Source organism: Homarus americanus, unplaced genomic scaffold (genome assembly GCF_018991925.1).
Source record: "Homarus americanus isolate GMGI-L3 unplaced genomic scaffold, GMGI_Hamer_2.0 scaffold6317, whole genome shotgun sequence".
NCBI lineage: Eukaryota > Metazoa > Arthropoda > Malacostraca > Decapoda > Nephropidae > Homarus > Homarus americanus.
Genome location: NW_024730668.1, coordinates 535,187 through 553,817, shown reverse-complemented (window position 1 = coordinate 553,817; position 18,631 = coordinate 535,187). Strand labels below are relative to the sequence as shown.

General features: G+C 39.6%; 1 protein-coding gene across 3 annotated transcripts in view; it reads left to right on the top strand.

Annotated features, from left to right (window-relative positions):
- LOC121867151 (proline-rich extensin-like protein EPR1) overlaps window positions 1-18,631 on the top strand; it is a 53,180-nt gene that overhangs the window by 19,589 nt on the left and 14,960 nt on the right. For all 3 annotated transcript variants that reach the window (XM_042366904.1, XM_042366903.1, XM_042366902.1), the window contains exons 3-7: window positions 9,278-9,397; window positions 9,883-11,070; window positions 14,547-14,609; window positions 16,347-16,561; window positions 17,335-17,585. In XM_042366904.1, coding sequence (XP_042222838.1) covers window positions 9,278-9,397; window positions 9,883-11,070; window positions 14,547-14,609; window positions 16,347-16,561; window positions 17,335-17,585 — 1,837 coding nt within the window. The remainder of the gene's footprint in view (window positions 1-9,277; window positions 9,398-9,882; window positions 11,071-14,546; window positions 14,610-16,346; window positions 16,562-17,334; window positions 17,586-18,631) is intronic.

Here is an 18,631-nt window from a genome sequence, read left to right as displayed (position 1 = left end):
ATGATGATGATGGTGGGAGGTCATGATGATGGTGGTGGTGGGAGGCTGCGGATGATGATGGTGGAGGTCATGATGATGATGATGGTGGTGGGAGGTCATGATGATGATGGTGGTGGAGGTCGCGATGATGGTGGTGGTGGTCAGTGATGATGGTGGTGGTGGAGGTCATGATGATGATGGTGGAGGTCATGATGATGATGATGGTGGTGGAGGTCATGATGATGATGGTGGTGGAGGTCATGATGATGGTGGTGGTGGAGGTCATGATGATGATGGTGGAGGGCCGTGATGATGGTGGTGGTGGAGGTCATGATGATGATGGTGGAGGTCATGATGATGATGGTGGTGGGAGGCCGTGATGATGATGGTGTGGAGGTCATGATGATGGTGGTGGTGGTCAGTGATGATGGTGGTGGTGGAGGTCATGATGATGATGGTGGAGGTCAAGATGATGATGATGGTGGTGGAGGTCATGATGATGATGGTGGTGGAGGTCATGATGATGGTGGTGGAGGTCATGATGAAGGTGGTGGTGGAGGTCATGATGAAGGTGGTGGTATGATGATGGTGGTGGAGTCACGATGATGGTGGTGGAGCGCTGATGATGATGATGGTGGGTCATGATGATGGTGGTGAGGTCATGATGATGATGGTGGAGGTCAGGATGATGATGATGGTGGTGGAGGCCGGATGATGATGGTGGTGGAGGTCATGATGATGGTGGTGGTGGTCGCGATGATGGTGGTGGTGGAGGTCATGATGATGATGGTGGAGGTCTGATGATGATGATGGTGGTGGAGGTCATGATGATGGTGGTGGGAGGTCATGATGATGGTGGTGGAGGTCATGATGAGTGGTGGTGGAGGTCATGATGAAGGTGGTGTCATGATGATGGTGGAGGTCACGATGATGGTGGTGGAGCTCATGATGATGATGATGGTGGAGGCCATGATGATGGTGGTGGTGGAGGTCAGTGATGATGATGGTGGAGGTCATGATGATGATGATGGTGGTGGCGGATGATGATGGTGGTGGAGGTCATGATGATGGTGGTGGTGGGCGATGATGGTGGTGGGAGGTCATGATGATGATGATGGTGGTGGAGGCCGGATGATGATGGTGGTGGAGGTCATGATGATTGGTGGTGGAGGTCATGATGATGGTGGTGGTGGAGGTCGTGATGATGATGGTGGAGGTCATGATGATGATGATGGTGGTGGAGGTCATGATGATGATGGTGGTGGAGGTCATGATGATGGTGGTGGAGCATGATGATGGTGGTGGTGGAGGTCATGATGATGGTGGTGGAGGTCATGATGATGGTGGTGGTGGTGGAGGTCATGATGATGATGGTGGTGGAGGTCATGATGATGGTGGTGGAGCGCATGATGATGATGATGGGGAGGTCATGATGATGGTGGTGGTGGAGGTCATGATGATGATGGTGGTGGAGGTCATGATGATGATGGTGGTGGAGGTCATGATGATGATGGTGGAGGTCGCGATGATGATGGTGGTGGAGGTCATGTGATGGCGGTGGTGGAGGTCATGATGATGATGGTGGTGGAGGCTGCGATGATGATGGTGGTGGAGGTCATGATGATGGTGGTGGTGGAGGTCATGATGAAGGTGGTGGTCATGATGATGGTGGTGGATGATGATGATGATGGTGGAGGTCATGATGATGGTGGTGGTGGAGGCCGGATGATGATGGTGGTGGAGGTCATGATGATGATGGTGGTGGAGGTCATGATGATGATGGTGGAGGTCATGATGATGATGGTGGTGGAGGTCGGGATGGCGGCATGATGATGGTGGTGGGAGGTCATGATGATGGTGGTGGAGGTCATGCTGATGGTGGTGGTGGAGGTCATGATGAAGGTGGTGGGTCATGATGATGGTGGTGGAGCGCATGATGATGATGGTGGAGGTCATGATGATGGTGGTGGTGGAGGCCGCGATGATGATGGTGGTGGAGGTCATGATGATGATGGTGGTGGAGGCCGCGATGATGATGGTGGAGGTCATGATGATGATGGTGGTGGAGGTCATGCTGATGGCGGTGGTGGAGGTCATGATGATGATGGTGGTGGAGGTCATGATGATGATGGTGGTGGAGGTCATGATGATGATGGTGGTGGAGGCCGCGCTGATGGCGGTGGATGTCATGATGATGGTGGTGGAGGCCGCGATGATGGTGGTGGTGGTCATGATAATGGTGGTGGAGGTCATGATGATGGTGGTGGAGGTCATGGTGGTGGTGGTGGAAGTCATGATGATGCTGGTGGTGGTAGTGGTGTTGGCAGTGATGGAAAGTGGCGGTAATGGCTGTGGTGGTGGTGTACATGATGCAAGACAACAAGCAGCGTGGCAGCAGTGAGGGCAGCCAACAAGGTGTACACTCCCCCCTTGTACATTGTTCATCATCGGCGCCTCTCTCATGATGGGCTGATGGTGGCGGCACACAGCTCTCACTCTCCCGAAATACCTCACGTTCCTGTGTGTTTCATGATCCCGGCCTTTGTCTTACTACAGTATATAAAGGGTCGCTGAAATCTGGACAGTTCTTTTTTCGGTGAGTTTATGTAACTATGATCCGGTGCTTGGGAATCTAGGTCTGGGCTTCCTATACAAGCACTGTGTATACTCCCATACATATGTTGGCCAAAAGAGAGGAGTACAGTAGATAGTTAATATAATTTACGCTTATGTTAGCTAATTCTGGAGATTTATACTGTTAAGTTTATCACATCTAGCCACGCGTGTCTCAGCACTAAATACTGATATAAACGAGGTTACACTTAGTAGCGGGCGTCACCTGGGTCACCCTGGTACAGTATCTCGGAACGTTCGACATATCAGACAGCGATTTGCTAGTTGTTGACTGGCCAAATGATCCCTGGTCCTTAACATAACCCAAGCCCACACACCCCAATGGAGCCCTGACTCAGATTTGTTTTTGTTTATATTTGGGTCAGGTAGAACCACGGCCCATTTAACCTGCACCTAATTCGATAAGAGGTGGTCAGTGTGCCTCTAAGGTTATCGTCCGCTCCCATGCCATTAACTGAGGGAGTTGTAGCATAGCCAGACTCCAACCAGTAATTGGGAGGGGTGGACGTCTGAACAGCAGCGTGCGTGTCCAGATGTCAGTTTTATGAGTTTCATATTAGCAGGTCTGCTAGCGTCACCGTTTTTTATTAGGTGTGAGAGAACGTGTGTATTTATGCTGGTGTGTGATACTGGGGATCATTAAATGTAATTTACCTCCTGTGAATTTATCCAGTGCTTATAATGTAACGAGGAATGAGACTAATAGCGTGCGGGGATGTCATTTGTAGTAGTAATATATATGTGTGTGTGTGTGTTAATAAAAATGATGATGACAATAATAGTAATAATATAATAATAATAATAATAATAATGATGGTCATTAACGCAATAGTATCACGAAACACTCGGCTACATTAGTGTGTGGAGGCGAAAGGAAGGAAGGAAGGGAGGAAGGAAGGAAGGAAGGTAATATTAGAGGTTAATGGAGCAACACAACACGAGGGACAGGAGTCGTATATATACAGATAATTTAGGAGTGAGGGGCGTGACAGTGTGTTAGGGGCGTGATGAACGATGGGCGGTGACCTGGCCTTGTAATGGATAGTGGAGTGAGAAGCGTTACGTTATGTGATGGTTAACGAGGGTGAGCTACTGACTGAGGCATGTGTTACCTGCCCACTCGCTCGTTATTATGAGTTACTGCTTCAGGCCTGGTCATGTCACCACCTGCCTGCCGGGGACTGCGGGTAGAGGAGAGGGGGGTGGGGAGAGTCCAGGTTAAGTTCAATAATCGCTGTCAGGTACCAGTTTGTGTTGTCACTGTGCGGTATAAAGCAGTACTGTTTGAAACTGCTCGTGCCCGAATTTTTGTGATTTTCATTTGGGTTATTTTCAAGTGCCCAGTGTTTGTCCAGTTGTTTCTCATCGACTGGCCCAGACTGAGCAGGGTGGTGTAGAAAGATAAAATGCTTCCTTGTTTCTCTATGCAGTACGGTATGTTGTTATTGTTACATTAAAGGGACATTAATTTTTAACATGTTTACAATATTCCGTGAAAACTTTATAATGTTAGTCTGTTAGTAATTTCCATATAAATTATGTAAATATTTGCTTTCACTATATCAGAATTGTACTTAAGCATTTAAGGCGTTGTTAATTTATTGTGCAAAAAGACCCATTTAGTTGAAAATATTATACCGGAACATTGTACTGTATAGTCTTAATAATTAATGGAGACACGCATAGATACGAGTATTTATTTGGACTAAAATAGCGTGTTCATGTATAGTGTAGTGTGGCCTTGTTGGTTTGTGGGTAAGTTTTGGCGCGGGTGAGGGCTGGAAAGGGTGGTGGAGTGGAGGTTTCAAGGTGCGTCGGGGAGAAGCCACAATCCAGGAAATATTTAGAAGTAAGTCAAGAAACAATACAATTTGTTAGTTTTGGCATATTTACAAGTATAAATATTTTTCTTGGTATTGTTGATTTTCCTCCTCGTCGTCACATTCTATTGCAAATTGGGTAAAAACGGTGTTACTTGGGGTTTTCCGATCCCCAAGTGAGCTGATGTAGACAACAGTCAGCACATTTGGTTGTGTTGTTAATAAAGTGAATTCTCTGTCGCGCAAGGATCAGATAGTCCACTCATGCAAGTTTCTTCAAGTTGTTGAGATTGACAACACCCTTGGCCGGGGCACATGTACGGGTAGGGATTGCCAGAGGTGATCAGACTGCCAAGTACAAAAACAGTGAAGAGTTAACTTGGTCGCTGACGTGTAAGTTTTCCAAGGAAGGCATTTTGCCACCCATTGTTTTATGGGTAAACTGTATGATAGTCTAATATTGCTGGAGAATCCACATGAAAATCCGTTCCCAATTATTCTTGCGTTTATGTTCCCGTATACGATATTAATTATTAATTAGTATAGAATAATTACCATTTCGAATAATCTGAAAACCACGAAACAACAAAAAAGAACCCACTCCCGGTAATGTTAATTGAAAACAAGAAGAGAATTTGTCGGTGAGAATTATAACATGTGTATAACAGTGTTGAGTGAGGCTGTTGGCCACGGGGGTAAGATCACTTTTCATTATGGGTCGTCGTTACCGAACTTTAATGTTTAATACTGGTGATTTCGGTACCATAAACAAGAAAGATAGTCGCCTCGGAGAAACATTGACCATAAACGTGGTGTGAAATAGACGTGAAGCTGCAGTAAAGGGTGAGGTTTAACACTGATAATTTGGTACTCGGCGTTGGGTCGTGCAAAAGGTTTGGATTAGTACCAGGGTGAAGGGAATGATGAGATATAATGTTTTTTTTATGTGTAAGATTTATAGAAGTAGTCATTTAAGTTAATATAAATGCTTGGTTAACGTGTAGATTAATGCTGCCAACGATTCTAGCAAGAACACACTGCTTTTCCACCATAATTTTTGTTGTTAATTGCAAGTGACAGTGTTCTCTTAAGGGGAAGTGTTTCTTTTTTATAAGTTATATATTATATAACAACTCGGGGCTAGGGAATTAGGTCAGGTTACGTTAGGTTAGGCTAAATAATTATAAATACATTACATTTTCACTCAGGGAAGTTTTTTTCTGCATACATTTTGCTGTTTTATTTACTGGAGGATGTTGATTTCTCCGGAATAGCTGAAAAAGGTAACGCTTGACCATTTTAGATTTTTTTTTCAGAATAAAAAACCCTCTAATAAAAAGTAGCAAAATTAATGCAGAAAGTAACTTAGGAAACACCACAGCGCAATAAACACACATTAAATATCTTACTGTGGCAGGTCGACCAAACTGTAGCCAGTAGTGGTGCGTTCAACAGCTAGCACAAGTGTCCTTATTTTCTAACCTCAGTGTCACTTGAGGATCAGTAAGAAGGATCACCTGCACATGGTGGACAGCAAGGCCGTAATCACTTGGGCTTTTTATATTGTGGCTGTGAAGGTTGTTGATAGTTAAGCTGCTCACTGCGGCGCACACCACCATTCCTTAGTGGGTTCTTAGTCTTTCTATAAACAAACTTGATCTTAATATGGATTTAAAGTCCACGTGCTTGTTTTATCATACAAGATAAACAGCTTCGGCAAGATATTTCTTAAAAGAACCCAGAACCATACTATACGTTAAAAATTTGAAGGTGAAGGTTTAGTGCACATACCGTATTAACTACAGTATCAGGTTTTTTATTTTAAATCTCCCGAAATATGGTCAAAGACAGTTGCTTCGGGGATTAGAAACTATTGAGTTTAAGTACTTTACAGTATTTTGAATGTGTATATTAGTGAATGAGGTATGTCCGAAACTACGTTGGTATGTTGCAACAAAATCTATTTTGTGTTGCCCGCGGTTCTGAAGAATGAAAGCATTAGTGTTAGAATTACAGCAAGGTTCATTTCTCATTTGGAACCTCACTGAACCGGGGGTCTTTTTTTATCAGGAATGTTAACTCATGTTTATTGTACAGGCGATACTACTGTTAAGTATTACATTCACATCATTTGCCACTGAATTTATTTCCGGTGAAGTTGTTTGGTTTATGTACTAAGTTTTAATAACTTCTTCAGTATTGCTGAATTCAGTGTGGTTTAAATCTTGCTTTTGTTACGGGTTATGATTACCTATTGTAATAATTCCTGCATACTGTATAGAACACTGATGACGGCGTACGGTAATATGTTGTTTATAAATCTGATATTGGTGATCTGTGGATTATAATGGATCATAATAACTCCTGCCAAAACATAATTTTGTATAGAGAATTTATGACATTAGTTTTATATTGTTTATAAATTTGGTATTGATGAGGTTTGGATTATAATGGAGCTTCCCCGTCTCTCTACTGTATAACAATTTTATTGCCTGCTAGTACGTTTAACGATACTGATATACACAAATTTTATTGTAATTCGCTTAAATCCCATTATCCCCCATTAGTATACATGCCATCAGTAGCTTAATGTACATGAATAGTCATTGTATAACTCACATTAGCACCAGCATTACAAATGTGTGTGTGTGTCTCGTTTTTTGTAGTAGTGATATACCGATGTATTTTTTTTCATCATAAGCAAGTTGTATGGTGTTTTTACATTGGCCAGAGACAAGTAGTCTAGTGTTCAATCGGCCGCCATCATGGTGCTGGGAGTCGGGCCAGCAGGAGACTTCTTGTCTTTGTGATTGCAACTGGTACAGCCATCATGGCATGTGTGGCTGGCTGCTACAGTCATACCGGCCCCACAAGCTAAATATCTGCTGCATAATGCAGTCTACATACCGCCATTCTCAGCGGGGGTGTAACTTACAATATCTTGTAGATGTTTATAAAACACTAGTTTTTAGCAGTACCAGTGTGGTCTCTTTGTAAGTGATAAGTAGGTCACAGCTTCTTTCCTCTAATACAGTACTGGTCGCACTGACCATCTAGGTGATCATGCTAAGTGTGGTAACTAGCTTTTTGCAGTTTTGTAGACCCAGAGACAGATATGAATCTTGACCAACTCCAAATGACTGCTAGATGTACTCTTGAACACAACTGTAACAGCTTTAACGAGCACGTTATCATCCCTAAAGTTATCTCATGTGATAGCTACATCCATGTAGTGGAAGAGCGGGAAGCGTGGTTGTTGAGGTTCTTGGCGACAGTTCGTGTGCTGAGGAAGGTCCCAGAATAAATAACTGGGCATCCTTTTTGAAAAAAAAAAAAAAAATACCATCCACATAGCTTTCAGTTGTGATGGCGCCTAAGATGCAGTTACATTTATCTGGAACTAACCTCCTTTCATCTTCACACCTCTGTTTTGTATGCTTGTGTCGCGAGGAGAAAAGTGACTGATTTTGGCACCAAACAGAACTCCACAAATAGTACAGGTAACAGTAAAGACCTTGAACAAGGCTTAGTAAATCTCAAACATTCAGTTATAGGCACAGTTGGAGACATCGTGTATCATAAAGTAATGTAATGGGAGAAACACACATACTGTTGAGAGCAACAAACACTGAGAGCATTCAGATATAGACAAGGATTTTATACCTGTACTACACTATTATAGTTTATGAGCTTCGTGTTAACTACTGTACTCGATCACCATATTTTTTTTTACACAATATTCATATTATATTACTGTACAGTTCTGATATATGTGATGTGAACTTTTTAATATTTCTGCTCACACTGTACATGAATGTATGACACAGAGTACAGTATATCAAATTACTGTAAAAGTACAACATATTTTATAAGACAAACTTTGTACACTAAGAAAACGCAGATTGTAATTGTATACTTAGGGCAAGATTTAAATGAGGTGAGAAGATTAAATGGTTCATGTCATGTCAGTGTTTGCAGGAAATTTCTGTTACACACTCTTGGCACCCACCCACAAGGCCACACTGCCACTTACCTTTCTTACAACTTCAAAGCATGTATAGTTTTTTCTATGTTGAGCAACAAATTTTATCTTTTAAAGGGTGATGTCTGACAATATTTAGGCAATAAACTTGATGCCAAGTGAACCTCTTAGAGTAAAGTTCAACTCATGACAACATTGTACTAAAAATAAAATATATTCTGAGTGTCAGACTACTTCATGTGAATGTTGACATTAAGTGTGCATTTGTTGCAAAGTTGAATATATATATATATATATATATATATATATATATATATATATATATATATATATATATATATATATATATATATATATATGTATGTATGTATGTATGTATATATGTGTGTATATATATATATATATATATATATATATATATATATATATATATATATATATATATATATATATATATATATATATATTTATATATATATAAAGCATGGAGTTGTGGTGGGCCTCTTGATCATCCACTCACGGTGTAGGTTCTGATCTTATTCAGCATGACAGTACAGTATTAATTTACCTTTACAGCTTGTGATTAGGTCACTACAGTTTAATAATTAGATGGAAAGAGTTAATATTAAGTATATATTTTTACTAAGCTTTTCCTGAATAAACTCTTAGTTTTGTTTAAGGAACAGATATAGTTATCATTGAATGTTCATACCCAATCATACATAGGGAACTTAAGGATCCCAGTAAGAAGTGCAGCACAAGGAATAAGCCTGTACACCATCTCTTTGGGCTAATAAACATTATTACTATTATTGTTTATCTTGGTGTAATATTTCTTATTATAATGACAACTAATTTTTGCAGCTTCTGTGGAGGGTCGCCTTGGGGAGAGTACAGCATCGATACGGACGGGCCTGAATATCACAGATCCACCGAAGCCTATAATTGTTAAACCTGAACATCCTCATCATCCACCTTACAGGTAAACATTCCACATACAGTATATGGTATTCTATCCACACTTTCAGGTGATATTTAATTACTAAACGATATTTTAAAATTTTTGCTAAATACCCTTATTTGATAGCTCGTATAGTACAACTGCTGTTTTTTAATAACTAAACTGACATACTTTTTATAACTTAACTAGTAATAATATTTGAATTGATGTGTAGTGTTCTAATCCCTCTGCGGTATGTATAATTGTAGATAGTTGATGTGTAAATCCGTAATATGTCCGTTAACTATAGGTAAATATAACCTAACTCTCTCAAAGAGAAGAAAATGTAACAACATAGCGTATTTGCATTTCATTTCAGCAGTAGGCATTATAAGGCAAGGCTATTAGTTAAAAGAATACAATACAATATTTAAAATTGTGAAACATGCCATTTACTTTTTGGAAAATGCTAAAATAAATTCATAAAAAAAATCCTTCTAACTGAACATTTCTGTATTTTGTTGCAGCAACGGTCCTGTAGAGGTGGGGCATTACCCTGCAAACTACCCTCCCCCAAGTGCTGGTGCTGTTACCTCTGCCCTGCCCCCAACTGTCACCACAGCAGGGGACCACAAACCTGTCTATCTGCCCTCCCATCAATCACATATATCCCAAACTCCCACACAACACACTTCCCCATCACTGCCCCCTTCACTACCCCCATCACTGCCCCCATCGCTACCCCCATCACTGCCCCCATCACTACCCCATCACTGCCCCATCACTACTACCCCATCACTTCCACTTACCACAACACATACCCCTCACACTCATCATCATACACCTCATACAACCACAGTGACATCAGCAGTTACTGTCAATCCAGCACCACATACACCACACACTCCAGCACCACATACTCCACACACACCCGCACTTCATACACCTCATACTCCAACACCTACAACACCCACTCCTACACCCCCACAACCACCCCGACAACCATCTGCTCATATACCACACTCACACTCGCCATCACCACACTACCTCCCTCAGCCTGTGGCCTCATCTACTACAACTACAGGTACTACAACTACTACTACTACCACAACCACAACTACCACAACCTCCACCAGTGTTACTCATAATCATGTGGGCAACAGTAGTCGGGTAAGCAATGGACCAGCGGGTGGGGGAGGTGGGGGTGGCCAGGGGGTGGGCACATCGGTGAACAAGTATAGTGTGAGTGCCTTGGTGTCACCCACACCACAGCACAACCACACACTTTATAATAGTGTCAAACCAAGTCCAGTAGCATCACCACGCAATCACGTACGGTCACCACATCCATCCCCTATAGGGGCTACACCTGTTGCTGCTTCTGTTAAACCTCCAACCCCCAGTACCCCGAGTGGTCCAGTTACTGTGCCTTCAGCTCCAGTAACAGGACCACCTCCAGGGCCAGCAGCACCTTCTTTACCTTATGGGGTGAAGATTGAACCGGGGGAGACAGCCCGACCAAGTCCGGTAAATAAGAACTCGAGTGTCCCTCCTCATCCAGTGCCAGCCACAGCTTCTGTAAAGATAGAGCCAGGCTACACTCGCTCTACACCACCTTCTGCCACAAAGGTCTCTACACCCCATCTACAGTCAGTGATACCCTCTTCTGCAAGACACTCGCCGAGGACTCACGATCATCATATTTCACCCTACAGGTAATTAAATTAACTGTAAATTGTGTCATTTCATATGTTTGTGTATATCTGTTTTCAAGTGTTAGTTGTTAAAGAATATCTTTTTTTAATTTCGTGTAATCTGTTGACATAAGATTGCCTCAGATATAAACACTTGAACGATTGGAGATATGCAAGTATACTTCAGTGACTTAAGCATTTATATCTCTATACTGCACATAAAATTTTATAATTAAGGTGCGACCTGTTCAACTAGCATAATCGTCATGCCCTTCAACCAATTAAATAACAAACTTTCATCCAATGAAAAAATCCTTGTGCCTTTGTTTTCACAGAGCAGTTTTAGCCAACTCAATATTAATAAGGGTGATTCAGCAAAGAGTACATTAAATTGGAGGATGAAATCCTTGGATAATTCTAAACCACAATGTCTCTATGGTAAAATGTCAGATACTGCATAGTTTCCATGTTACAACACATTTAAGATGTATTAATGGGAGTGAATTTGAAGTGAAACCTCCGTTGGTTTTTGTAATCATTTATTCACAGATCTCTACAGTGTGGCCCCTCTTTGTTACAACATAAAGGAAATGTTCAAAGTTGCCCCCTTCTGCCTCAATGCAGGCCTGTACACGTCGTACCATTGATTGTCTGACGCGTTCCAGAATGCCTGGACTATGTTCAATTTACTTTACGCGCACCTGTCACGAACACATGGGCATATGCAGAATCTGACATTTTACCAGAGACAATGTGGTTTAGAATGTATATCCAGCTTAAACTGTTAATGTATGTGAGTCACACACCCAAACTGCTGGTCCAGCCAAGATTCAGGAATAATCACTAAGAGTTATTCAACTTTCCTACGTAGTGAAGTGTATTGTACTCTGCCATTATCTCTAATGATGTTTTCTTGTCATTGTTAAGTTGTTTCACTGATGTGTTGCCATAACCGTCACCACACTCGTGTGTAAGTCATTATGTAGTGCAGTGGCTCCTAAACACAGGGTCGTGACCCCAAATGGCAAGATACTTCATAAGGGGTCGCATAGAGCTTTGGGTTGCTGGGTTCCCTTTCAGCTCATGGGGTCGCTGGAGTCACGTGGGTCTTTTGGTGGTCACATGATGATTTTTATTTTTAGTCCCGGTGTCAAGGACTGAAGGCTGACTGGTGCTGTCTCGTTAAGTTGGGACCCAAAATTTTGGACAAGGGATTAATGCATTTTCAGTACAGTACTCTCATTATATCAGGTCAGTCTAGGTCAGGCTTGTCCTGATAATAGTTTGCAACAGAATATCCACACTCCTATCTTTGAACTATTCTCAGCTCAGTTCACGCTCTACTTCCCATGGATGCGGACAGAAAATTTCAATTATAGATTCCCTGAGTTGCTTACTGAATCTTTTAATTTTGTTCAGTTTCTGCTTATGACAAATGTAAAACAGTGTGGCTCTTTCCTGTTTGAAATAATCAGAATTACAGGCTGTCATGGTTTTGGTATGAATCCGTGGTAGTAGGAGTAGGAGTATATTATATAAGGATAATAATATGTCGTATTTCTTATTTCTTACCGTAGAGTCCGATACCTTTACACTGATTACTTACAGGAGATTATGGCGTATCTACGTAGAAGTTCACTCCACCACTCGACATTCCATGATTTATACTTGATAAATGATGATTTAATGAATTCATTTAATTTTCAACATCCATCTAAGTTATTGGTTATACTATGTCATAACCAATCAGTCATTACCTTCAGTAATAATAAGATAGGATCACAGATACGGGCAGATAATTGCACTTACATTTATTTGTCAAGCTTCCATACAATGATTTACAATTTGCATGGATATATGATTCACTCACGTTCACGCTGTAATAAAATTAATCTTCTAAAAGAGAATTTTAACTTGGGGACACATGTGATTACTCTACTATGGGTATAACTTAACAGAGCCTTAATTCTTCAAGTGATACATTTAATGCCAGCCTGGATTGCTTTTGTTGCAACCAGGCTTCCTCACAAGAACTTCTTCCCACGGCCATAACAACAAAAAGGTACTCTTGGGTTACCACACATAGTCTCGCGTCACTGACAGTCACTGGACGGTTGTCGCGGCAAGTAGAACTGGTAAGCGTGACTTGAATTAACCATTAGGTGCAATAGACCAGCCTGGATTGCTTTTGTCGCAACCAGGCTTCCACACGTGATATTTCCACGGGGATAACAAACCTAGGTTAACACACTTAGTCTCGTGTCGATCACGGTCACGGTAGACGGGTGTCGTGCAGGAGAACTCTGTAATCGTGAATTAATTAACCATTTACTGTAGGTTTGATAGGCCAGCCTGGATTGCTCTTGTCGCAACCAGGCATCCACACGTGATATTTCCACGGGGATAACAACCTAGGTTAACACGCTTAGTCTCGTGTCGACGACGGTTCACAGGACGGAGTGGAGTGGCGGTGGAGTACTCTGTGTGGTGTGGTGTCCCGCCCCCTTTCAGGAGGGAGAGGATGGAGACGACGTCTTAACTAACCCATGACTCAGGGGATACTACTTAAAATGAGGTTTTTGGGTGTGAAGCGATGAACAGTACAACACTGTTTCACTGCCCACCCCCCTAAAGGCTGGCTGACATACACTAATTGAAAAATACATGTCCCAGTTATGCCTCGCCGGGCGTCTTATCTCTGGTAAAACAAACTTTGGAGTTGGTTGCGTGGGTAAGCCTAATGCAACCCATGACACAGGCTGACAATGAGGCAAGGGTGAATTTTGACATCTATGATGACATATCAAAGTATTGGATTAGTTTATCAAAGAGACATTCAGCAGTTAAAAATTGAGCTATCAAGTTTCTGGTACAGTTTGGAAGCACCTATGTCTGTGAAGCAGCTTTTTCATCAGTGGTGTTTATAAAAAAAAGTCATTGCCGTAACCGTATATCAAACTTGAATGTAGAAAATTGTATGCTATGTTGCTTAACTTTATATACTCCTGGGTATATAAAATTAATCAAATGATGGTGCACACATGTCAGATATGAAATATGACAGAGTTGTAACTTAGACAATTTTATGTTATGTTTTTAACCACATAATTATACCTCCAGCTATGATAATATAAACATATCATATATATATATATATATATATATATATATATATATATATATATATATATATATATATATATATATATATATATATATATATATATATATATATATATATATATAATGACAGAGTCGCACTGGACAAGCGATAGCACTAGATGGGGTAGCACTGGAAAATGTTTGGGAACCCCTGATGTAATGTCATACATAATTATAGGGTTCTATGAATGCCTACAGTATTTACATTGTACTTTTTATTTTAATGAGGTTCAGCGGATTATGTTCCCAGTTTTTAGTAAGATGCTTTATTTATTATTATTGTTCTATATTATAACATACATGTTTACTACACACAATGTGTTTTACTTTCACAGTTCGGCAAGTTCAGTTGTAAGCAGCGGACAATCGATACCTTCATTATCACGGCCTTGGCCCAGGTTTGTTATTTACTGTATTTATTTTAAAAAATTAACTTGAAATTGTGTTTAAATACTGTATGTCGGTTTAAAAAATTGCTTCAAAAGGAACATTTAATAATCGTATTTATAACATAACACTTACATTTGGGGGTAAGGCCTCTTGACATCAATGACTGGGAACTTATTTTATGATTATGTTACCATTTAAAGTAGGAAGCTAACAAGTTGTGACATCGCACTGCCAAGTACGCACAATGCTATTCAGCTTTTTAGTCAGTACAGTATATATAGATATTGGATTGTAGGTGCAAATCCCTACTTCCCAGCTACTGGCCATTTGAAAAAAAAAAACATCCTGCCAGTAGCATTTCCTGTTTTTGTAGTTATATGTAATTAGCTCACAGGGCATTTATAGATTGGGCCACGACAGGTTGTGTTGTATTAATGGTAATATTGGATTTTTGCCTTTATTTCTGCCAATTGGCAGGAGTTAATTACAATTGGCTAAAACCCTTTTGATGTAAGCTAGTGTGTTAGCAGTGGAGGTGACTAACTGCTGTGTATGTCAGAGGAATACCTGATTTAATAGACCATATCTCAGTCCACCTTAGTGATTTTACGTACTTCTAAATGTTAGGGTCTGGCCACAAATAGGATTGTCATGGTGTTAGTTGAAATATATTGTTGGGAGATTCTGTTTTTATTGTTGGTTTTGGTGGCTAACAGGATTACTGGAAAATGAGGGCTAGGGTTTAGGAACAACTTTTACCCTTGTACCTGTATATGGTATTGTAGCTGTAAAATAAAATAATTTTTACTCTAAACTTCAAAACTGAACACAAAAATGCTTTACTAGTCAATAGATGTACTCAATCATCAATGTCATTTTGCTATGAGTGCTGGTAAATGTATACACTACAGTATAGTACAACACCCTTTGAACTCACTTCTGACTTTCCCAGACTTTTTTTTTATTTCACTATTTGCTTTATAGTACATAAATAAATATGTTTAATGCATGCAAAATTTTTTTTTTTATAAAAAGTATGTTATAATATTCAAACATGTTTTCATTAGTTTGAAATGTCCTCATCATAGATTATGTTTTTTTTGTAATACTCAGAGTCATTAGATTTCTTTTTAAGGCAAAGTTCTTGCAATTTGAAACAAGTCTTGATTTTCATTTGTCAGGTTTGCAGTAAAACATTAAAGTCGAGTCAGTTGACCTTCCAATTTAGAAGTTAGTTTCCTTAATATCAGAGAGGGAAAGTTGTGGAGAAGTTAGTCTTTTCCACTCCTGTCAAAGAGCGAAGAAATATTTTCCCAATATTAGTGACAGAATGAATCTGTCTCTGGGAACAAAGTTCAAAGACAAATTTTCCTCTCCCTCTGAAGCTAATACAGGTACAGTAGTTATTTAAAAAGTGGTGGAAGAACAAAAGCTTTTTGTCTTCAGTAGCCATTCCATAGAAATGGTATATTTTTTTAAACAAGACAAAATAAGTTTTTAGTAATGTTAATACCAATTCCTACAGTACTGCATATTGAAAGTAAAAAAAAAAATAAAAAAAAATGCGAGGTTCTCCTTATCATCAAGGCTATATAGTACAGTACAGTACTCTTTTATTTTTATTATTATATGGTATTATTTATTATAGTGTACAATGATAAATATTTGACAGGATTAAACTGCTTTATTTAATTGGTAAGAAAGTGTTTATTTTGGTATGACTAAATGATTGACTCTCATTTCAGTTCGGTATCCAGTCTAGCGTCTAGCAATTCAGCCAGATTATCTTCCTTGAGTCGTCCGCCGTTACCGTTGCCCTCATTCCCTCCCCTTGCTCCTCCCCCAGTCTCTGCTCCTTTGCCGCCTACGGGCATGTTCGCACCGCCTGTTCCACACCCCTCGCAACAACTTACCTCCTCTTCCCTTATTCCTCCTTCTCACCTGAACCCTGACCCCCTTGGTAAGTAAAATTATCACAGTTATTACCATTATCACATCTTGCATTGAATGTAGTAGTATTGCAGAAGCTAAATACAGTAGATAGAAATCTCAATTTAAGGTGGTAAGTTATACTTGTACTCCATAGTGTAGGTGGTGGAATTTCAGGGCATATACCTGTTTTTATTCCAAAATATAACTTGTATCATGTTACCCAATGAAAGTGTTCCTGTCATATTTTATGGTGTTATCGGATGAGTGCTATTTAGTTTAGGATTTTCTTTGTATTCCATAGTAGATTTGGTACAGTGTTATCCATTTTAAGGGAATATTTTCTGTCATAGAGGAGTGTTAGAAGAAGGTAAGCAAATTTTTGGAGAGAAGTGGTCCCTATGCTGAGTAGGTAGCTGTTGCTCCTGCACAAAAAAGGTTGTTGTTTCATACTGTAGTGTGGAGAAGGTCTCTTTGTTGCTGAAGATCAACATTGTTCTGGAATCATATGACTTGCAGTTTGCCTGAGTTGATACTGAATAAGATTAAGGAATAAAAAAAATTGGATTATGTACAGTATTAGACTTATTGATAGAGTTGCAGAGAAAGTGAAAGTATAGTACAAAACTGTATTGATGTTTGATGATGACAGAGAACAAATATATTTAATCCCCTCAAGTAGCAAATTACCATGTATACTGTATTTCTCTATGCAGTTTATTTTGATCTATAGTATTAATTTCTTTAATTTATTGCCCACAAGTATGTAAATCCACAAATGCTTACAAGAATTAGTTTTTGCAGGCCAAGCAGATCTTCTACGTAGGGAGCTGGACTCTCGGTTTTTAGCCCAACAAGAACGTACTTTGGGTCTTGGTCCTGCAAGTTTAGGGGGTTTAGGTGCTCCCCCTGCCTTTCTACGTGCTGAGATGCACCACCACCAACACCAACATACACACGTTCATCAACACCTTCTTCCTCATATGCCTCCTCCTCCACCTCTTCCCCCACCTTCTGCGTCCAGTCTTTTCTCACATTCAGCATCTCCCTCAATGGTAAGTAGACTTTTCTTTCTTTAAAATAAAACATAATTGCAATGTTATTTAAACATGGTTAATGGTCCATTACTACAATAGATAGATTTATTGTAGTAATATTCTCTTAGTACAGATACAGTAGCTTTAGTTTCCATCTTGATTTATGTCTCCATAGCAGTTTGTGCAGATAATGAGCCAAATGACTTATATGAATAAGCACAGTGCTGTATACTGTACTACTTTAAATTCATCTTTTCATATTTGCAACACAGTCCAGACAGTCATAAGACTAAAATCAAATAAAATATCTATGCTTATGTGAGTAGTCAGGGGGCCAAATCTGAAGTAGCTCTCATTTGAAGAGTTGAAGTATGACTCCGATATATAATTTTCACCTATAACATGTGTTTCTGTATGTCTTGGTAAACAATATTTGACTTAATTTTTTGGCTTGCATAAGCCACAGACACAAGACACATGTTAACTTTATCAACATTATTTACTTGAAAATTTTTAAAATTATAATATATATATATATATATATATATATATATATATATATATATATATATATATATATATATATATATATATATATATATATATATATATATATATATATATATATATATATATATATGTCCATTACCGTATATACCCGTGTAGTTCGAGTTTTTAAGACCAAATTTTTGGGCAAAAAATTGGGGGTCGACCTCTAAACGGGTAATAGTTTCGTTAGGTTGAAAAATATTTACCAGTAACTACCAGTAAACAATGGAAACGATGCACCAACGCACCACCCGCTGTGAGTGTCGGTACAGTTGCCAGGGCAGATCTCTTGCGTCATCATAGCAAGCCCAAAGTAGCCAAATCCATGGTATGGTAGCACAGGACGATGTAAAACATAAAGTATTCATTTATTAAAGTTTATTTATAGATACTGGACATAAATTTTTGTTCATTACATTTGAAACATCAATCTTTGTTAATTAAATTTGAAACAAAAGAAAACTACGATACCGTATTTTCATTAAAATATTACATCACAAGTATATTTTACCTTA